Genomic DNA, 21,660 nt, shown 5'->3' with positions numbered 1-21,660 from the left:
TCCCCCGCTCACGAAACAAACAAGAGAACTTTAGTCTCATATTTCTGAACTCCCATTCTCTTGCACCAATTACCCCCACCAAACGATTGTAAATCAATTGTATAAGTGAAGACTAATTCACAAGATGAATCTATTAAGCCTAAATAATTCATGGTTACCACATGTTTACTGTAGCACAATATTATCAAATTATGGACTAACTAGGTTAATTGGATTCGAATCGCGAGTTAATCTTCATTTATGTATTTATGCAAGTAAAATATTTCGTAATTAGTATATATTTAATACTCCTAATTGATATCAAATATTCGATATGACAGGACTAAAGTTGAATCCCATGTAACCAAACAGCCCTAAATACTTGCTTCAACATTGCTGATGTTTTGCGTATGCTGGTAGTTCTTCGTGACCCTTTTGGCATCTGGCGTTGGTCTTCGGCAGATGTGGGTTTCAGCACTGACAACTCAAGAACCAATGAAAGCTGAAGAAGATGCAGGGTCGAGTGACGTATGCTACTCACTACCGGTAAGGACCCACCTCGCGCCCTGACTGAAACATCATGACTAGTCCGTGTATCTTTCTTCGCGTTCTTTGTTCATCGTTTTGTGCTGCTCCGTTGATGCGATGCGAGGTCAGCGACGGCGGATCCCATTACCGACGCAGGGGAGGTCCGGGACACCAGAGCCCCAAACCAGCTAGGTACCCTGCAGGCCGCCGGTACTTTTGTCACCCTGCCGGCGGCGAACGGACCCGGGGCAGGGAACCGCACGGCCGTACGGCTATTTAGCCGTTGGCATTAAGCTAATCCCGGCCGGTTAGTGGCTTCCAGGCAAGCCCGGCTTGCTTTCCACGGACACCATCATTCGGCTGCTTCTGATGCCTGCCACTCCGGCCGCCGCCAGCTTTTCTCTCAAAATCGCCCACCCTTTCCGCGTCGTTATATATTGCGCCATCGATCGCATATTCGCATGCTTCCAGCAGGGCGGAAGGGAAGGGAAGGGAGGTCGAGATGGCCGGGCTGCAGAGGTCGGCGCAGACCTTCCGGCGGTCGGGCTCGTCGGGGCTGGTCTGGGACGAGCGCTTCCTCACCGAGGGCGCCGAGGACGGCGGCGGCGGCGCGCGGGGGACGGGACGCCGGCAACCGGAGCTCCGGCACTCGCGGAGCGTGGGCAGCGTGCTGCGGCGCGGCGAGGAGGGAGCGGGACACGACGACAAGAAGCGGAAGCTGGTGCTCGCCAAGCCGAAGCAAAAGGACCACCACCACCAGCAGCAGCAGCAGCAGGAGGTGGTGCCTGCTGGCGGGACGGCGTTCCGGACGAGGGACGTGGCCCCGGCCGCCGAGCCGCCGTCGCCGAGGCTGCCCGCCGGCTGCTGCGCGCCCTGCGCCATCTTCCGGGCACCGCCTCGCCGCTGGCGCGCCTAGCCAAGCCCCGGAAGCGCTAGGTGACGAGGTGTAATCGAGTGGTGGTCTCTGGTGACCAGGAGCAACGCTTCGAGGCCCCGCGCGTTTGGACCTCCTGGGTTTTTGAATAAGTTTCGAAGGAAACATTTCGAATTCTTTGCGAACTCCTGTTCGAATAACAGGTGCGCGGCACTGTTCGTCGTGGTCACGGTACTCTCGAGCCATGCTTGCTCTCATACCTGCAGAATTTGCAGCTTTGCTTCCAAGTTCATACGGCTCACGATTTCACATCGACGCACGCTTGAAGCAACAGCCAAACGCCTACTGCAACAACAAAGGGGGGGAAAGAAGGGCACGCGCCGTTTGGGCCGCCACCGCAGCTGCGGGGAGCAGCAGCCCAGACAACACACGAGCACCAAGCGCCAGCCCAACTAGGAGGCCATAGCCCACCTTACCCTCGTTCGGCCCTTCTGCGTCGAATCCAACCCGTGTCCACGTTCGACGGTTCGAGTCTCCAATACATGGCATCTTTGTCACGCGCTGCTCGCTCAGATCTTATTAGCCATGAGGGAAAAATTGACAGGTTAGCGACGAAGAGATCCATCAGGTTATTCTTTCTCCTAGGAACAGAACTGGGACCTCTCGCGAAAAAAGAAGAAGAGAAATTCGTGGTGATCAGTCGCGAAGCCAGGCTCCTACCCTACCGACGCCGCGCCGCACCGCACGGCCGGTCCGGGCATCAGCCTCGGCGGCTCCACGGTGCCGGCTGACCTGAGCCCGTCTACTTCACGCGCCCCGTGTGTGCTCCCTCGCGTGGCCGACGTCAAGCCAGCGCGCTCCGCCTCTCACGCGAAAGCGCCGCGCGGGGCGCCGCCGCCGACGGGCGGGCCCCTGTGGGACCTGGTGGCCCGCGCGTCGGTGCCCCGGGCGGGGAGCGGGAGGGCCGGAGCGCGCCACGTAGCAGGGCCGGGCGCCTCGCGATGGCGCCGGCGAATGCGTGGTCGCGGCGGCGGCCACGCGGGCGGGCTCGCGGCCGTGCGATCCGCGCGGGGCGGACGGCTCGGGCGCCGCGGCTAAAACCCCAAACCTCCCCGCGGCGTGTCGGGCAATTAATGCCGCCGATGGGAGCCGGTTTCGCAGAAAGCTCCAGCTTGCATCTGGAAATCATGGTCTTGGCGCTAAGGCCGATTTGCTACTGCTGCCTGGGGACCTAGATGTAAACAGAAAAGTGTTGATGTACAGTTTTTGAAAAAGTTAGGGTGCTGTTCCGTAGAGTTTGTGTGGTGCCAAAAAGTTACCCCTTGGTCCATAGAAGCAGGCAGCCAAGCGGCGAGGAGCGACAGGGAGGATCCCAGGCTCTCAGCAGAGCAGAGGAGATAGGGAAGGAGAAGCAGAGTGCGCGCGCAGGCAAAAATCTGCAGGACCTGAGACGGAGAAGGGAGACCGAGAATGCAGGAGCAGGCGGCGAGCTCGCGGCCGTCGAGCAGCGAGAGGTCGTCCAGCTCCGCGCACCACATGGACATGGAGGCCAAGGAAGGCAAGCCAGTTCTCTACCACCGTCCCGTTTGTGCTGTTTATATGGTTCTTGGATCTCTGCTCATGCAGCAGAGTTCTTTTTTGTCATCTTTTCGTTTCCTTTTTCATGCAAATCATGCCATGGCAAGTTGTCGACCCGAGCGAAGCGAAGATCTCGAATAGTTTGCTGAGTTGAGCTATGTGCCATTGGATTGCAGGGATGGAGAGTGACGAGGAGATAAGGAGAGTGCCGGAGCTGGGACTGGAGCTCCCCGGCGGCGCTTCCACGTCGGGCAGGGAGGCCGGCCCTGGCGCCGGCGGCCCGGAGCGCGCCCAGTCGTCCACGGCCCAGGCCAGCTCGCGCCGCCGCGTGCGCAGCCCCGCCGACAAGGAGCACAAGCGCCTCAAAAGGTGTGAGATTTGCTAGTAATAGCATACTAGCATCATCTGAAACTTCCAGTTAACCAAAACAAAAAAAAGGCACCACCTGCCACTTCAGTTCAAAAGAAAAAACACTTGCAAGGCTTCAACCTGTGTTGAAGTATAATTAATCAGGAATACCCATACCATGTTATACTGCTACACGTCTGGTCATTTTTTTGCAGATAGTAAGGAATTCAGTTTGTTTGGAGGGCTGGCCCATCTGTTGACAAAATAAAATATCTTTGGTGATGTTTCATGTATGCTAGCTATGCATGTTTTGGATCTAGTGGTGGACCATATTGCATCAACATCAGAGTTAGGCCCCCCTTTGTGGAGTTTAGATAACAAACGAGTGCTTGTGGAGCTAGGTGTGGTGGGAAGATTAAGTTTTCAAAAACATGAATCTAATTGCGAGGATTGTTAGTTGCTAATAAGTAAGATCGTAGATAGTGATGCTCAATTTGAAATTTGTTGGAATTGTGATTGTGCCTTTCTAGGGCCAACAGTAGGAAAAGGTATTGAAAGGCGCCTGCTGAAATAAATCAATGCGTTGGGCTATCTATCTCCATGAACGCTGCGTGATGTGCTACCTGCTCAGCTAAATAGTTCGGTGGGGTACAACAAGCAGAGTGGGGGCAGATAACAGTTTTGGACATATCATATGATTCATATATGCTAATAGCGTCTATATTGATCCCACAACTCTCGGGATGCAACATTTGAGTGCAAAACCTCGGTGGCGTTGGTATGATCCTTCCAGCAGTACTGTGCAGCATCCTTATATTCATATGTGCTGATATATGAAACTTAGCTATGTCACCAAACATGGACAGCACATTAATGCTAGTGATGATCCTAAAGAAGCAATGCTCGACATTGGAGTGGACAAGCATAATATTCCAACCAAGCGTTCAGTTGATATGCAAGTGTATCATTCTATTTCAATCAACAATGGAAATTACTTTATATCATCTCATATTACCGAAAACATTTTTTGTGTGTTAAATTTGAACTCTTAGATGGATTGTGTTGGATTAATATGGATTATGGGAGACAATGTCAAATTTATCCTGATCCAAAATATTCGTTATTTCTCCATTAAGAAGTCCTCAATCCTCTCCTCTTTCCATTTAACCACAGTGCCCACACTGTAGTTAATCCCATCTTGGGTCTGGAAGTTGTCTTGATTTGCTACATATGTTTGTGACTTGTGAAGATTACTGAGGAACCGAGTGTCAGCCCAACAGGCAAGAGAGAGGAAGAAGGCTTATCTGACTGACCTAGAGGTGAAGGTAAAAGACCTGGAGAAGAAGAACTCAGAGATGGAAGAGAAGCTCTCCACCCTCCAGAACGAGAACCAGATGCTCCGACAGGTACATTGAGCATTGTCTATGTATTTGGCACGTAAAATTCGTCTGTTTGATGCTTTAGAATTCTGTTGATTTTGTTTGGGACTTGTTAAGCTTCATCAGTATGTTTGTACCATCAAAGCTTCTTCTTCTTCTTTGTGATAGAGCACTGGTGATATTTTATTCTGTTTCTCCTTTAGTGCCTGCTGGTCAGCTGGTGCACCAGCAAGATTTTCTGGCTAATGGGTTGTATTCTAAAAGACCTTGCAATTTGGAATTATACAGGGGTTCAAGGTTTTTTTGTTTGTGACAGTCTGACAGAGCACTGGTGGTATAATGCAGGCATATATATAACATTTTCTGATTGGAGTTTTTCTCCCTGTGCAGATACTGAAGAACACCACTGTAAGCAGAAGAGGCCCAGGCAGCACTGCTAGTGGAGAGGGCCAATAGCACAGAAGATGAGCACAAAATAGTGATGCTTTTATGCAAAAAAAATATACACTTATGTGGAATGGATTTGGTCAGGGCGTTTTCTGGCCAAAGAAGAGAACCCCAAAAAAACTGGGGTGAAGAAATGGTGCAGACGGTCATATAGTGTCTCACTGTATTAGTATCCGTACCTGATGTGCAGACGGCTCAGGAAAAAAAAACCTTGTGGAATGCTTTAACATATATCGTATCATTTTTAGGCATTTAACATGGTTTACATACCCCATGGTCTGCAATTAGTTTGTAAATGAGATTGTGCATTGGAGTAATCAATACCAGTTCTGGAACTAGTGTGCAAAACCTGCAGAACAGTACTGCAGGGTGTGCGTTTATGGCTGTAACATTCTGATCAGAGATCAGCTAGTAGTAGATGGCATCATGGCAGCTGCAAGGGAAACGGGCAAACGCTCCTAAGAGTGGGATTTTCCTTGCATAGAGACAACATAGGTCTTGTTTGTTTGCCCATGAGATTATATAATCCAACTTATACTCGAAAAATAGTCTAAGAAGAAAATAAAAACTCCAGCTTATTCATCAAATTATATAATCTGCACCCCCTAGATTATAATAATTCATAAGCTGCTGAAAACATGCTTATTTCAGATTATATATAATCCATCACCTATAAGCTAGAGTATATAATCTTGCTTATAAACAATAGGGCCATAATCCCTGCCCGATCTTTTGTGATGTCTCACGAGTGACAAAGCCTAACATGTTTTTCCCGATTCCTCGTTAAGTAAAAAATACAGAGCAAATAAAGTCTTCCATATCACGAAAGGGCATGTAGTTTAATGGTTACAAGAGTCTTAATAGTCCCTCAGGTTTTGGGTTTGACTCCAAGTGAGAGTGATTTTTTAAAAATTTAACGGTGTTATATTTTCAACGGTAGGCGATGTTAATCTCGAGAATTTGCCAGCTTAGTCTTCGAAGATACTCATAGGCAAGGTTTACATTATCACCGACAAGGTTTACATTATCACCGATAGGTTTCCGATAATTCTGATATTTCTATTTTACTGGTGGGGTCTGATAGAATTAGATTATCCCCTAAAAATATCGGTGTTTAAATTTAGTCCGCTAAACAACTAACCCACAAGCATGTGATCATACTTTATGACACACTAGTAGATGGATAAGGGCATATGGACAACCCTAACCTAATCCTTTCATTTATTTTCACTCCATCGATCGAACTTCCACATCATTGCTAGAGATATCGTAGATGCTATACTTCGTTGCCGGTCAAGTCCTTAAATCTTTCAATATTATTAGGTATAGATTTTTATATGATATGGTTCAAAAGGAATATATATTCATTACTATGCAAAAGGAGAATTTTTTTTTCTAAAATTTTGCCCAATTTTTTTTCCCTATCACCGATAGAATTCCGATATATCCGATATTCCCATTTATCATCAGCCTCCGATATTTTTCATTTATCGATAATATAAATCCTGCTCATAGAGGTAGAGTTTGCGTACTTATGCTCATAAAAGTGAGTGTATGTGCGTTGTGAGTATCTGAGTTGTACGATGTAATTAAAAAAAAAATCTTCCACATCTTGCATGGTTGCATTGGCTTTCCGATAAGAAAAATCTCTATTCTCAAACCAAGTCGTCTCTATTCCACGTCCGTGTTTCTCTCTCGGTGCATCGCATCTTCTTCACACCCAGTCATCAAAATAAAAATATAATTACCGTACTAGGTCAGCACTCGCTCGGATACATGCTACGACCTTGTTTGGCAGAGCTCAAAATTATGGATGTCTTGGAACTAAGGTAGGTATTGATAGCTCCAAAAAATTCGTGAATCCGGAGCTGGAGGGCGGAGGCGTTTAGATGAATCATTTTATTTATAGTTTAGATTAAATCTAATATTTAAACCATTTTAATTTAGCCTATAACTACGTAGTTGAGAAAAGAGAGGTTACGTGTTCTAGGTAGGATGTTTCACATAGCTATGACGAGAGCATGATATAAGAAATCTGTCTAAAAACATGTAAAAATCTATGAACAAACTCTCTTTGTCTTATAGATCAAATTGTTTGTCTTGTGATATAATAGTGCTAGGCTATATGAAGCCAAATATTTATGATTTTTTTTGCATGTTTTGAAAACCATGTGCCGTTGTTCAATTGAAAACGCAAGTAGCCTTAGTATAGTCACTTGTCCCCCTTATTAAGCATTCAATAATAAAGGTTACTCGAGAGCAAAATAGAGTAGCTTATGGATTGACACACCATGCTAGACGAGTTTTCAACTCGACTATTTGGTTAGGAAGTGTTCCCAGTTGTATTGAACTTGTTGTGCTTCTGGATTGCAATTCACCTAATCAAGCTTAATGAAAAATCTTTTTTCCTCGCAAAACAAAAAAGAGAAGAGTAGAACAAGGTCTTAAGGGCATATGCCCCATGCAGGCATGCACCCTCTCAATTAGGGGCGGCTTATGTGGTGAGCACAACCGGTGATGCCCATGGGTGGTTGCTGGTGGGCGGTATCGCACATTGACATGGATACGGCTAGCCACCCGTGGAGAAAGGTATGGGCAGTAGAGTCAAATATCAACCTCGTACTATTTATTGACCAATGCTAAATAAAGGAGAAGAGGAGAGCCTCCCCGTACGGATGTGGTAGAACTTGGTGGCTGTCGTATTGCCATAACGTGTGGCATAGTATCGACGTAGAGCGCTCAACTTCACACAATACCTGTAATGATACGAGAAGGGACACCATAATATTATATATTGTATAGGAAAAAGTCCGGTTTACACATTTGAACTATCGCAAAAGTCTGATTTTTAACCTTAAACTTCAAAATCGGATAAGAGAGACCATCCAACTATTGAAACCGGATAAATTTGGCCCTTAGGGTGGTTTCGAAGGTGGTTTTCTATTTTATAAAAATTACAAATATTTAAATTTAAACTAAAAAAATTCATAAGTAATTTATTTCAAATCCAAAAAATATGGAATGAGTATAAAAAATTTTCTAAAAATATAACCTATCTATTGGCACTATACTTGTCTGTTACTCGGATTTTTTTTATATTCATAGTATTTGGATGCTTGTAGTTATGCCTATTATTTTTTAATAAATAAGATTTAAATAGACCATCATCATCATATTTTTCTGATTTAAAATAAATTAGTTTTGATTTTTTAATCTAATTAATTATTTTATTTTTTTTAAAAAAAATAAAAAATCACCTTTGAAACCACCTAAGGGCCAAATTTGCCCGATTTCAACAGTTAGATGGCCTCTCTTATCCGATTTTATAGTTTAAGATTAAAAATTAAATTTTTGCTATACTTAAATGATGTAAACTGGACTTTTCCCTATTGTATACTATGGTAATGCACTTCACTCCACCTCAATAGACAGTGGAATGGATGAGTGCATAGGTTTTATTAGAACACTCTAAAAGTATCAGCAAATTGTTTTATGTATCATTTTTTCTTTCTTTCTTTCTTTTTGGTTGGACTATTTGCCAAGTATCTAAAACCATATCTGTATCATATACATTTTGCTAGGCCAAATTATGGCCAACCATCGAGCTTCGATTGGAAAAGGCAGTCAAATGATTATTGCCGCCCGTGGGACGCAACCCATCCCTTCCCTTGACACGGGAAACTCCCGGCAGAAGAACTCCTCCTGACATCCTCCCTCCATGGAAGGCATCTCTATGCTTCCTTTCAAGGAAAAGGATGGCGCATATTACCATCGATATTATATTACTCTGCTGGCCATGCAGCCCTATCGTCGGTATGATTGCTCCTGCAACCGGACCGCTCAACTCTCAGCGATGGCAGGGGCCGATCACCAGCTCACCTCCTTCCCCTTGTTTCGATTCCAAGCGACTCCACGCGATCCGACCGCATGCGTTTGTTTTTGCACCCGCCTGATCTCGACAGTTCACGCCACCGCTCGCCGCTCCCTCCTGTCTGTTTCGCCGCTCCCTTTTGTTCTGCTCTGCTCTGTTCTGTTCTCACTCCGCTGCCACACGATCTGAACGCGATCACACACCGTGACCACGTATGGAGGAACGTGTTCGTGAAAGTTCTGCAGCTGCAGTTAGCTGTGTCCAGAAAAAAGATTAAGATCGTTAAGCATGGATGGATACGTCGAGTTGCAAGGCAGTGACGGATGGTCTGTGCTAGACAATGTTATCTGCTGAATCTTCAGAGCAGCCGTCATACAAAGAAACAAAACGAGCAGCAGGAACGGACGGTTGTTACGCTGCTAGATTTTAAAATGCTCATCTTTAATTCGAGCAGCAAAAAGAGAACACGGCTGCGAGTGCGAAGCATCCGGATAATCTGGAGGATTGTGATCTTTGCTCGTCAGCAAACAGCCATGCAAGCGAACAGGGGTGGTTGACTGAGATGAGGAGACGGAAACGACAGCAACGGAAAGGGTTCTCAAAGCCAGCCAAGTGCTGTATGCCGCAGGCCGCGGCTGCGGATCGGGTCCACCGGCAGGCACACACCCCCACGATTTAATGCGAGGGGCGGCCTCCAATCTCCATTTATCGTCGCCAGTCGGCAGGTGCCGCTCGCCACCTTCCCTCTCCTCCTCGGCCTGCTTCTTCGCACGGTTCAGAGGCGAACTGAGAGAAGGAGAGGGAGGATAGCAATGGTGTGATGTCGGGTCGGTGACCGGTTCTTGCAGTTGCAAGGCAGCTAATCGATTCGTTGCTCCGGCCGGGAGCAGCCATGGATACGAGGAACCGAACAGCTCCGCTGGTGAGTCTCTCTTCTCTTCTTCCCCTGTTTGAAGTCTCGCTCTGAAGATGTTTACCAAGCCATCATAGGGGAGTATTATTTGCATTGTTGCTGTTCGTCAGATAGACATTAGACCATCAGTTCTTCATACCAAGTCATCGACTGATCGGTTTGAAGGTGTTTTGGTTGATTGACTAGTTCATCTGATTATAGAAGAAACACGGGAGGAAAAAACTGCCAGAAAATCGAGCATGCACCCCTTGTTTTGAAGTCGGAGGAAGTCTGATGGCGTGTTTGGCCATCTAGATGTTCTCTTTCAGCGACTTTTTCCACTTGAGAATTATAGACGTTTGCTCTAAAAAATTATGCTTTTTATCATGTAATTACCAAAAAGCCTGGACGGAGATAAACTGGTCAATTCTGTGTGCAAGTCACTTGACCTATAGAAAATATGGGCAAGTCAGGTGTCTTTATTTGGTTCGGTTTCATCTGAGTTCAGAGGTTCCTTTCCAAGGAGAAGAAATGCAAGTTGTCGATCAGTTACTTAGTCGCATAATACTGTAATACTTTCAGTTCTTTCTCTCTCTTTTTTTTTTGGGAAAAAACTTATTATATAGTGTAATAAAATTAGCACCTTTGCTAATGCCATCCATGGTGAAACTTTTGCATGGCGATACCATCAAACTTGGTCCCCTACAAAGTAGTTGTTCAACTACTTCTGTAAGTAGCTGCTGTTTCATGACACCATTCAGTGTCTTATGCTATTGTCGGATCACTCTAAAGTGTCATCGACCAATGAATTTTGTGGAGAAATAACATGCTCAATTGAATCCCCAACTGCACCTAATTATGATGCATCTAGTTCACTGTCTTCCTGTTATGGTTTGGCCAACTTGTTAATGATCTGTTCAACAACCTGAAAATTTTCGTTTCTTGTGATGTTTTTGCGTAGGTTGATACCTCGTCGTGCTTGTGCCGAGTGGACAGATCATCTGCCGCCGCCGCGGCGAGACGCATCCCAGTGTCCAAGGCGTGCGTGCAACCGAGCCTCAGGGCGTCCATCCACCCGCTGAAGCCGAAGGCGTCGCCGCGGCCGGCCGATCGGAGCGGTGGTGGGCAATGCCCGCTGCTCCCCGGCCTTCCCGACGATCTCGCCATTGCCTGTCTCATTCGGGTGCCCAGGGCTGATCACTGTAAGCTGAGGCTGGTGTGCCGGAGGTGGTGCCGCCTGCTCGCCGGCAACTACTTCTACGGCCTCCGCCGCCGGCTCGGGCTCGCCGAGCAGTGGCTGTACGCCATGAAGCGCGACGGCAAGGACGGGCGCGTGTCGTGGGACGTGCTCGACCCGTCGCGCGGCGCGTGGCGCGCGCTGCCGCCCGTGCCGCGCGAGTACGCCGACGCCGACGGGTTCGGCTGCGCCGTGCTCGGCGGCTGCCACCTGTACCTGGTCGGCGGCACGGACCCGCGCAGGGGCGGCGCCATGCGGCGGGTGGTATTCTACAGCGCCCGAAGCAACCGGTGGCACCGCGCGCCGGACATGCTGCGCCGGCGGCAGTGCTTCGGCGCGTGCGTGATGGGCAACCGCCTGTACGTCGCGGGCGGCGAGAGCGGCGGCGGCGGCGGACTCAGGTCCGCCGAGGTGTTCGACCCCGCCAAGAACCGGTGGTCTTTCGTGGCCGAGATGGCCGCGGCGATGGTGCCGTTTGTCAGCGCGGTGCACGGCGGGCGGTGGTACGTCAAGGGCCTCGGCGCGCAGCAGGAGGTGCTGAGCCAAGCGTACTCGCCGGAGACAGACTCGTGGTCCGTCGTGCTCGACGGCATGGTCACCGGCTGGCGGAGCCCCAGCGCGTGCCTCGACGGCAGGATCTACGCCGCCGACTGCAAGGACGGCTGCCGACTGAGGGCCTACGACGAGGCCGCGGACGCGTGGACCACCTGCGTCGACAGCAAGCAGCACCAGGGGAGCTCCCAGGCAGCGGAGGCGGCCGCCATTGTCGCGCTCCACGGCAGGCTCTGCGTCGTCCGCAACGACAGGAGCGTCTCGGCCGTCGACGTCACGGCCGGGGAGGGGAACCAGCAGAGCTGGGAAACCCTCGCCGGCAAAGCACATGCTAAGAGCTTCGTCACGGGCCTCTTGTCCAACCTCGCCGGCCGTGGCCGCGTCAAGAACCACATCCTCCATTGCCAAGTTCTTGAGGCCTAGCTGATGACTTGCTGCTCCATGTGTTCTATGTAGAATCACACACCGAAAAAAAAAGAGAAACTCTTCCATCTTTGCTGAGGACTTTTGATCAGTGAGAAAATCTTCATGTTTGCTGTAGAGTTTTTTAAAAAAGTGAGAATTACATCTGAAGGAAGTGATCATTGTACATACAGTTCATATGATATATTGATATTTGAAAAGTTCATAGCACACACAGTTACTTTTACTCCTTAATTATCCCAAAAAATTTAATTGATTTTTCTTTCCTTCAGTCGTTTTTTCTTGCTCATGCTGTATCTTCAAGAGAAGACTTGACCTGGTATTAGCTGCCCATTTATCCCTGACCTGGCAAGCTGTTCCGGTTCCAGGTCAGCGTCCGGAATTAGGTGAAGCTGCCATGGATTGGTGGTCTCATCCTCACGCCCTCGCATCTGAATACGACCTTCTTTTGCATTTTTTCTGAAGAAATGAAAAAGCATTTTTCTCCGCTTCTTGCGTTGGCAATGCAGTCCTTGTCACTCCAGGAAGTGGAGCAGTTGGAGAATTGTTATCGTAAGGACCATGCACAGCCACAAACTACGAGTTCAAAACGAAGAAGATAACAATAGAGAATCCACAAGGTTAACAACTCCGATATTGAAGAAGATAGTGACGACTGAAAATCCACTGTATTCAACCATACTTTGTCTGAAATTGCACACCTGTATTGTTCCTTGCACCGAATGAATTCATGGTATAGTGATTCTTTTCATTGGAATATAAGAACTTTATAGTAATGCAAGAATCAGAATGGGGATTCATCCGTTTCTTTGTTCAACTCTCGCCACAGCTCAGTTGTTGCCCTTTAGTAAATCTCGTTTTGAACCCAACCTACAGCGCTACGGCTTCATACGTGTATCACCAAACCTTTCTTTTTCCCCTTGAAAAGCAACCGGCAAGAGTTCTATGTTTTCTTTTTTGCGGGTGGCAATAGTTCTATCGCGCATAAGAGGAGGAGTATTACAACAAACAACAACAAGACAATGCACACATGATGATAGCGATTAGCAAGACAAACCACCACAACAATAGTATCCAACTAAGCATCTCCGCACCGTCAACGAGGCGTCACAGCGCACCACAGCAACCTGCACACGGGTGTAGGGTCTCTCCAAATCTGTGCGTCCAAGCTAAGAAGAGCATGAGGCCAACCCGAAAATGTCAGATAGCATCAGTGGATTCAGGCAGGCGCTAGAAAGCTCGCGACCATCGGTTGCCCTTGCAGCGTGATGTCTACAAGGGTCCTCTCTAGTTAAAACTTTTTCCCGCGTGTTACCCGGCTGTAATCTAGTGCTGTATAATCCTCTAATCCGTCTCATGGTGTGCGTGCGTCCCTTCAAGCCCGTGTTGTAAAGAATGCTATTCTATTTTTTTCTTAATGCAATGATACGCAGCTCTCTTGCATATTTTCGAAAAAGACAGATAGTATCAATTTGGCTCATTGCTGCAGCTAATTGTAAATGAAACGATAGATGCAGTAAACAACCGCTTCAATTGCTTCAGAGTTTTTGTTTTCCTGCTCTCTGATTCAGGGATCGTTCACTTAAATGCTATCCCGAGTGCCGTAATTCTGAATAAGCTATCTGCTGCACCGGAAAACCGCATGAAGATTTTACAAACATGGTTATTTGGTAGTCACCTTAACTCGTTTCAGCAATTGGACTTCGGTGACTGGAACAAGCAGGACGACATGCACGGAGAAGGAACGAGTGCCTGTTCAATTGCAGACTATGGATACCTTGATTGGGCAGCGATGAAGTGAGCTTACTGTTGAATGAAATGCAGATATTGTCCCCTTTGCTCTTGACCTCTTAATGCATGGTCTATTCTGTGCACAGATACGAGTCATTCTTATGTTAGGACGCACTCAGTAGACATCTATGTAAGGATTCTAATTGATACTTATGATGATTGATAAAAGTGAAATGCTTTTAAATGTTAAAACGATTCAGAATTTTGAACGCGTCTCTAATTAAAAAGGAAAAAAAAAGGAAAAAGGAGTGTGCGCAAGGCCCGTATAACCGGTCCAGTGCCACGGTGAAATTTTAGGCCTCGAGTACGCTCAGCCCGGCCCGTATCTCCGGCTGCCTTCTTCGAAGCGACGAAGCCCCAGCTGCCGTCACGCGGGGTCCACCGGTCAGCGACTCCGGCTCTCGACGGCCTGAGCGGCCGCCCCAGCTTGCACGCTCCCCGCCGCCCGCAGCCGCAGGAAGAGACGAAGACGACGAGGACGCGCGGGGTGGCGCCGGCGCCAGAGCGCCAACCGTAGCCCGCGGCTAGGCCCCCACGCCTCTCTCCTTCCTCCCGGGACGGGCGACGCGCCGCCATGCTCGCCGCGGCGGCGCGGCGGCTCTCCGCGGCCGCCTCGTCTTCCTCTACATCCACGCGCGCCAGCAAGCTCGCCGCCGCACTGAACCCGCAGGTGAGGGCAGCGTATATTGGCGCGTGGGTGGATCTCATCTGATGATAGCGGCGTTTCATTCTGGTGGAGCTGGTGACGAGCGGAAATGCTGATACGATTTTTTTCTTTTCGCGCGTGTGGTTGCAGAGGTGGATGCACGACAGGAACAAGAAGGCGATGGAGCTGATAGCCAAAGGGTGGAGCGCGCTCCAGGAGGTCGACCGCGTCATCGACTACGCCGACCACAACGACAAACGCCTCATCCCCCTTCTAAGGGTACTTAGGGTTTATCTTCCTTGCTGTCCCCATTTTTCCACAATAAGATGAGGGAGCACCTAATCCCAAAAAAAGGGTTCACTAATAGTAGCCTAGTAGGTGAAATTTGTGATCTCTCCTGCAGCATTGGCAGAGAACTTGCGGTAGTGCCATGTTGGTGCTTACGTCATTCACTCATTCCTCTATCGACAAGTTCTCTAGATATTCCGTGAGACCATCGGTTGGAGTTCTGGAGTGGAGAAATTCCTTAGTTCACATTGGGCTTATTCTTTTGATGGCTTATTCCTCTAAGTTGTACTTATCATGGTGACCTGTTTCATTGATTTGTGGTGACACTGACACTGCTGGTTTTTTACTAACAGTCTTAACATTTTGTTGTCCAAATCTTTCTTCATGTGAAAAGGGTGCTAAGGAGAACTTTGAGCTCGCTCTGGAGATCGACAATGATAATACCCACGCGAGATATTGGCTGGGCAAGATGCATTTCAAGTATCATGTTCCTGGAGCTTGTAAGGCAATGTGAGTGACTTAGTTTGCTTCCATGTTTTGTTTGCCTGTTCTGTTGCTGTTCCAGGAACATGGGAAATCTATGAAAATAGTCTTGTCAATGCTTTTGTTGCTGTCTTAATGTGTTGACACATCTGTTACATATGTGACATACAGCCATACACCTTTTAAGTTGATGGAGTCCTAAATCCTTGATAATTTGCATGGTAGAAGTATGTCAATGCTGGTTTGGGAAACTTAATATTGATTATGCACTCTACATTAGCTGGCATATTTCTCACCAGATGTTTGGTGCCTGATGATACTACGATGTACCAGATTAAATGATACTTATATTACCATATTAGGCTTCTAACATTGTGAATTAGCAAAGCAGAGCTGGTATCTTATAAGTGTGACCGATACTCACCAGATAGGTCTATCAAATCTGTTTCAACAGGACATTATTTGCTTCAAGTCTATTTCAAACTATAAGACCAGTTATAGTCAGTTCTTTTTTTCTTTTTGCTTCATAACATGCATTTGCATATTGATCTTGTTATTGCTGTATCTGGTATGCTGAGCAGAACATTTGTGTTGGAGTCCCCACTCACAAAGAGTCACCTGAAACTTTAGTGTGTGGAATTATGGAACTGTGTATTGTGGTGCAACTTTGTCTAGATTGAGCGATACAAGCTACAGCCTATAGGGTAGCATTTGAGAAATAGGGTGGTGAGCAAATTTGTGTTCCTTGTCTCAGCATCCACTACCAGTGAAAAGTTTCAGCAGTAACCACTAACCACCGATTTGTATTCTGTCTAAAGCTGTTGGAATTTGCCTATTGGAGCTCACTGCTGCAAACAGTATATTGGATTATGGAGTTCATAAGTATAGTATTTGCATCATTAGTTGCATTATTAAAATTTGCTACCACAGCATTAACTGATAGACATTGGGATACACATGTATTGAAGTTGGCACCGCAACACTGGAAGATAAGGTTTAGAACATGTATTGAAATTGGCTGGAGTGTCTTAAATACTGTTCACACAATTAGGCCCTAAAATACTATAGGAAGTAAAGTTGGCCTTGGCTTGCCTTTGGCTGTCTTCAGTTTAGAAAATTTGTTCTTTGCAGCCATCTCATGACACATGACTTGGCAAATTGGCATCAATATATTTGTCATCTGAATTAAACTATGCTGCAGCGGTGCTGCTTTGTTGGTTGAAGCTGCAAATATGGGTGATCCAGATGCACAGTATGAACTTGGATGTCGACTAAGAATTGAGGTTTTCACATCGTGCCCTTTGTCCCTTCTACTAAATGAGTCAATCACCCAGTTTTCTTCTAGGGAATGGGCATTTGATATTCATGGAATTTATGTTCACTTTAATTGATCGTTTGCCCTTGCTGCTCTTGCAGAATGACTATGTTCAGTCTGATCAACAGGCTTTCAATTACATTGAGCAAGCTGTTGACCAGGTATGCAGTACGCTACATACTTGAATGCTGATCATATTCTTTCTGATGTGCCATTAGGTGGGCCTCCTTTATTTTTCACCTGAATCCTTGATTGCAGCTGCACCCTGGCGCTTTGTATCTACTAGGCGCTGTATATCTAACTGGGGACTGTGTTAAGAGGGACATAGCTTCTGCAATGTGGTGTTTTCATAGAGCTTCAGAAAAGGTGTCAAATTTTTCCCTCAGAATTAGTAGGATGAAATATGAATTGGACGCTCAAGGTTCTGTTTCTTTTATTTATACATAACTTATTTCTGGTTTTGTGTTCTGACTTTTGAGTTTTGACCATCTTCAGGGACATGCTGGAGCTGCCATTGCATATGGATCCTTGCTTCTTAAAGGTTTGTGAAATAAGTGTAGTGTCTGAGTAGCTAATTACATATCATTGTGCTATTCATAATGGAATATTGGTTATTTAACACTGTAAAGCAGGTAACATCAAATTGTGAATTAATTATATGCGGTCTAACATTGCAATTTCTTCAGGTGCTGAAGTGCCTGAAGTGATTACCAGGTTTAACTCAGGTAAGAGTCCATCAACTGGCAAGGTGCGGAAAAGGACCATACAGCAGGATCCCATAAAGCTAGCAAAGGAGCAATTTCAAATTGCAGCTGAGGCAGGTTGTGATTTAGGTTTGCGGTGGTTGAAGAGGCTTGAAGATTATGAAAACCAAGAAGAAAAGCTAAAGCAAATCCAACAATGACATCCTCTGAAAGAATCATATTGCACTTTCACTCGGTTGTCTGTGCACACAGATATACCTTGAAGTTGCATTCTGCCTTTCACAATGTAGAAAGCAATTTGATTCTAGAATGTTCGGGTCAATTGAAATTGCACGAAAGATAAACTGAAGTTTTGATCTCTAGGCTAACTGGTTGAACTGTAGTGGCCTGAATGGATCCCTATTCATCATGTGTAGTGGTGTCATTACTGGTAACAATGATCGCAAGGATTTGAATTTTGTAATGATTTTGCGGTGTGTAATAATCCCCCTAATCTGTATTAATGTTACTTGTTCCTGAGGTGGCCTTGGATAATTGAATACATTTGGAAAAATGAAAATGTTTATCACTATCTTTGAGTTGCATTTGCTCGCTCTCAAATCTCAATGACGTGATGAATTCTTGCCAGTCGTTTTTTTATTATGAACGTCAATGTATAAAGAGTTGCATAGATTGCCAAGAAAGTACTTATAGAACATTTCATTATTCTTTCTATTTATTTTAAAACGTCGGTAAAAAAACACCTTGTAGATGTGCTAAATGACATGCATTTGAGCAATGTTTTACATGGCGGGATGTAGTATTTAGGGGCACCCTTCTCCAACCAATGTAGCCCAGAATTTTTGTTGCAATGGTCGTGTGCACTGCGTCAGCTCTGTGGAGCCACTATTGTCCTCTATTTTAAACATTGAATTTGAGTCAGAGAGAGTATTTAAACAAATAGGTGGTAAATTGTTAAATAATCCTTCAATAAGTGGCATCAAGTGCTGAAGTTCCTATGTTGTCATGTGCCTGGGGGCGGTAACCGACCATTGCTAGGAAATGTAAGTGGGTATCCAATGGTATTTTATGAATCAACTAAATAATTATGATGGCATGCTATCCTAGTTTATTTCTCCTTTTAAATTAATTACGCACAATGCCATCCTAGTTTATTTTATCGAGTTTTTGGATCGACCCAATGACCCAAAATAAATATAACTTGCATCCCTAATTATACCTCCAGTGCTCTCTGTCGGTGTTTAACCGGCTGCCCGCCGAGGGATATACCCAAGGTGGTAAGTTTTGGATGAGGAGACGCCGAGATCAGGAACTCGAAGGTGCAAGGAACACGAAGGTTAGACAGTTTCGGGCCGCAAGATGCGTAACACCCTACGTCCTGTATGGTGGTTTGTATTGTCTTTGGTGTAGAATGACCTAGAGATCGTGTTTTGAGAGTGGGTCTCTGTCCTCCCTTATATATCCGAGAGACCAGAGTTACAAAGATACTAACCAACACCAGCTAAGGAATCGTACCAGAACATATCTCGAGTAGATCCCCTCTGTATCGATTAGCTCTATCTTCTATTCAAACGGAATAAATAAGAGATAAACAAGATGAATAAGAGATAAGACGGACTTAATCTCTTAAACTACGCTATGTACACAGTTCCGTGGCTCCGGGTCTGATACTCTCTTCACAATCCAACTTGACTCTTAGCTCAAAATTGTATTAGATTAGAGCTCGGACTTCACAATCCAACTTGACCCTTAGATTATCTGGGCTAAAATTTGAGGCCCTTTGCCACCTGCATGTGCCAATACAATGTGACACAACTAATGGTAAAGTGGTAATCAGTTCTAGATGTTAGAGCGGTCGGGAAGTTTAGGATGATAATTGGTTGGTGGAGCTTGGTTTGCCTTGACCATTGCCGATAGCAAGGGGCTCAAGACATATCCTTCACTATGAGCCAGATTGGCCATCTTCAGATTTATCAATCCATACTGTATGCTATTGCTAACCGATGCTAGGAGAAAAGGCATAGGACTACATGATGGTTAAAGTTCCACGCATTCGAAACATGCAAGAGCATACAAGAGATTTTGTATCACGCACTGTAAGCTTAATAGCTCATATAGGTTTTTGGTTTCCATTTTTTCCACGGTAACTAGCGTGTCATCTGAACATGCCTTTTTTTATTACTACCATGTTACGTAAATCAAATATGTTTATCTGATGAACTTATCCAATTTACCAATTACCATGCGAGGATTACGGTTCCAGGCGTACGAAGAAAAAAATAAAGAAGCTCCCTGGATATACTATAAGTAGGCTTCATAAACCAATGAAAAAAAAATCAGTCGACACACCAATAAAAAAAATTCACGATTCAAGCAAACATTGTATAGTATGATCATCTTTTTTAACTCCAAAAAAATACAGTATCATCGTTTTAATCTCCAGTCCCTCACGATTCACGAACTGATAAGTCTAATCTCTGATGTAACAATCTTGCACAAGGACCTTCAAAAAAAAATCTAGCACAAGGAAGCGGAATCTTAACCATTCGTCCTTGCACTCCCAATGATTGCCGACGATAAGGGGGATCTTCTTTTGATTTTGCTATGATTCAAAGTTTCGAACGTTTACAGGAAAAAGTGTTGAATTCTAGTCGGAAGCTGCTTTGAGCCTTTAAGAATCTTCTTTTTAAGTAAAAGATAGGAGCGCTGCCGGATCATATAAGAAGGAGAAGCAGTACAGTTCGTACATAGGTTTTGATTACATAAATAACTAGAGAACTCAAACTCAAATTATAGAGATACATTAAGAAACTGGAATGGCTGCCCGGGCCTCACACGCTTGTCGTCGAACCTCCATCTCTTGATCAAACCGAGGACTCGTGTCGGTGACTGTGAAGCTCCTTGGAAAATTCTCCTATTCCGTTCGTTCCAGACATTCCATGCCGTGTAGATGAGTAATGCTGCAACCCGGTTTCTGTTTTCTGCACTAGCTAACTGCAGCGTCAAGTTCCACCAGTCTTGGATGTCAACACCTTGAGCCGGTATGCTGATCAGACCTTCTGACCAAGTGTGTACCAGACACCACACTTCCTTCGCGAAACAACAATGCAAACACAGATGAGCTGCCGTTTCCATCTCTTGGTCACACAAACAACAGATCGGATCACAAACAATCCCTTTCTGCATGAGGTTGTGGGCCGACTGAATTCTCCCTTGAACCAGCAGCCGGGCAAAGAAGCGATGTTTGCCTTCTGTCTTGGCTTTCCAAATAGCCTTTCTGTTGAAAGTGCAGTAAGAGCCACTGAACTGAAGAGCATAGGCTGATTTTGAAGAATATATCCCATTTCAAGTCCACTTCCAAGTTATCTGATCCGGCACTTCAGAAAATTGCACCTCCTGCACCACATCCCACAGCGCCACAAATTCTGCCATTTCAGTTGCTGTTGACATCCGCCATAAGCTTCTTGTCCAAGTCTGATTCTGCACTTCCTCTCTGACCGTCAATCCCTTCCTCCATGCTAACTTATACAGGTGCGGGGCAATATCCCTTGGAGCATGGCCACTGGCCCAAGATGAATCCCAGAACAAGGCTGTCCTACCATCACCAACTGCTACTGACGTGCTGCACCGGAACAATTGCTTGTCTACCTCGGAGCACGGAACAGCAGAACCAACCCACGGACGGTCAGGGTGTACCCAACTGTACCACAACCACCTTAGCCGCAGAGCACGGCTAAATCTTTCCAATCAAGGACTCCTAAACCCCCCACATACTTTCGGCCGTTTGACTTTATCCCAGGCCACCAAACATGAAAAATTTCAATATTTGACATTCAATGGGCACGCCTCACTTCTTTTAACCCTCGGAGCAGAGAAATTCTTTTGATTCGGGGATTCCATCTCCTCTTCTCTATTTCTCTTATTTTCTTTCTCTTTTTCATTTTACAGGCCTAGTGAATAGACGGTTTTACCACTGAGATTTTGCACCGCTGATTGGATCCCAGCGGTCTTTCTCTCGCTCGTCCCTTTCTCTGGTCTCGCTCATCCCTTTCTCTCTCGTCTCTCACTGTGAGGATGCGAGGCCAGAACTATGGCGTCGCTGCTGCAGACGCTGTTGACCAGCCCAAGGCCAAGGCCCAGGGGATGTCGTGGAGATGCTCCCCGTGCTGGAGGTCCTCTGCGCCACTGTGAAGGAGCTCGCCGGCCTTGCTGGTAGGCGTCTCGTATCCAGGGGTGACGAGGATGAAGTGAAGGAGGAGGGCAGATGGGGAAGCGAGCGGGACGGGGTTGTCGGCGTGGAAGCCATTAATGGCCATCTCGAACTC

At 46.2% G+C, this 21,660-nt stretch overlaps 4 protein-coding genes across 4 annotated transcripts; all 4 read left to right on the top strand.

The window, feature by feature from the left end:
* Positions 1-401: 401 nt before the first annotated feature.
* LOC112876848 (MAPK kinase substrate protein At1g80180-like) lies at positions 402-1,632 on the top strand. Its single transcript, XM_025941031.1, has 2 exons — positions 402-525; positions 637-1,632. The coding sequence occupies exon 2, from the start codon at positions 1,010-1,012 to the stop codon at positions 1,421-1,423; it is 414 nt and encodes a 137-aa protein (XP_025796816.1). The 5' UTR covers positions 402-525; positions 637-1,009; the 3' UTR covers positions 1,424-1,632.
* A 939-nt stretch (positions 1,633-2,571) lies between these two features.
* Positions 2,572-5,450, top strand: LOC112876838 (transcription factor HY5-like). Its single transcript, XM_025941022.1, has 4 exons — positions 2,572-2,939; positions 3,136-3,328; positions 4,557-4,713; positions 5,077-5,450. The coding sequence occupies exons 1-4, from the start codon at positions 2,852-2,854 to the stop codon at positions 5,140-5,142; spliced, it is 504 nt and encodes a 167-aa protein (XP_025796807.1). The 5' UTR covers positions 2,572-2,851; the 3' UTR covers positions 5,143-5,450.
* Positions 5,451-9,546: 4,096 nt separating this feature from the next.
* On the top strand, positions 9,547-12,320 carry LOC112879066 (F-box/kelch-repeat protein At1g55270-like). The gene is made up of 2 exons (XM_025943395.1): positions 9,547-9,926; positions 10,858-12,320. The coding sequence occupies exons 1-2, from the start codon at positions 9,897-9,899 to the stop codon at positions 12,106-12,108; spliced, it is 1,281 nt and encodes a 426-aa protein (XP_025799180.1). The 5' UTR covers positions 9,547-9,896; the 3' UTR covers positions 12,109-12,320.
* A 1,934-nt stretch (positions 12,321-14,254) lies between these two features.
* Positions 14,255-17,900, top strand: LOC112878874. The gene is made up of 8 exons (XM_025943154.1): positions 14,255-14,569; positions 14,696-14,824; positions 15,228-15,343; positions 16,518-16,599; positions 16,733-16,792; positions 16,890-16,997; positions 17,127-17,172; positions 17,318-17,900. Exons 1-8 carry the CDS (start codon positions 14,474-14,476, stop codon positions 17,533-17,535), a joined length of 855 nt encoding a protein of 284 aa, XP_025798939.1. The 5' UTR covers positions 14,255-14,473; the 3' UTR covers positions 17,536-17,900.
* Positions 17,901-21,660: the final 3,760 nt, after the last annotated feature.

This window comes from Panicum hallii, chromosome 1, assembly GCF_002211085.1.
Source record: "Panicum hallii strain FIL2 chromosome 1, PHallii_v3.1, whole genome shotgun sequence".
NCBI lineage: Eukaryota > Viridiplantae > Streptophyta > Magnoliopsida > Poales > Poaceae > Panicum > Panicum hallii.
Note: the sequence above shows the minus strand (reverse complement) of the source record. Positions and strands in the feature narration are given on the sequence as shown.

Bases quoted from the DNA above. Each gene is read 5' to 3' on its own strand.
- LOC112876848 (XM_025941031.1), top strand. From the start codon at position 1,010: ATGGCCGGGCTGCAGAGGTCGGCGCAGACCTTCCGGCGGTCGGGCTCG.
- LOC112876838 (XM_025941022.1), top strand. From the start codon at position 2,852: ATGCAGGAGCAGGCGGCGAGCTCGCGGCCGTCGAGCAGCGAGAGGTCG. The intron at 2,940-3,135 runs GCAAGCCAGTTC...ATTGGATTGCAG, and splicing joins GGACATGGAGGCCAAGGAAG to GGATGGAGAGTGACGAGGAG. The intron at 4,714-5,076 runs GTACATTGAGCA...CTCCCTGTGCAG, and splicing joins AGAACCAGATGCTCCGACAG to ATACTGAAGAACACCACTGT.
- LOC112879066 (XM_025943395.1), top strand. From the start codon at position 9,897: ATGGATACGAGGAACCGAACAGCTCCGCTG. The intron at 9,927-10,857 runs GTGAGTCTCTCT...GTTTTTGCGTAG, and splicing joins GGAACCGAACAGCTCCGCTG to GTTGATACCTCGTCGTGCTT.
- LOC112878874 (XM_025943154.1), top strand. From the start codon at position 14,474: ATGCTCGCCGCGGCGGCGCGGCGGCTCTCCGCGGCCGCCTCGTCTTCC. The intron at 14,570-14,695 runs GTGAGGGCAGCG...GTGTGGTTGCAG, and splicing joins CCGCCGCACTGAACCCGCAG to AGGTGGATGCACGACAGGAA. The intron at 16,793-16,889 runs GTATGCAGTACG...CCTTGATTGCAG, and splicing joins TTGAGCAAGCTGTTGACCAG to CTGCACCCTGGCGCTTTGTA.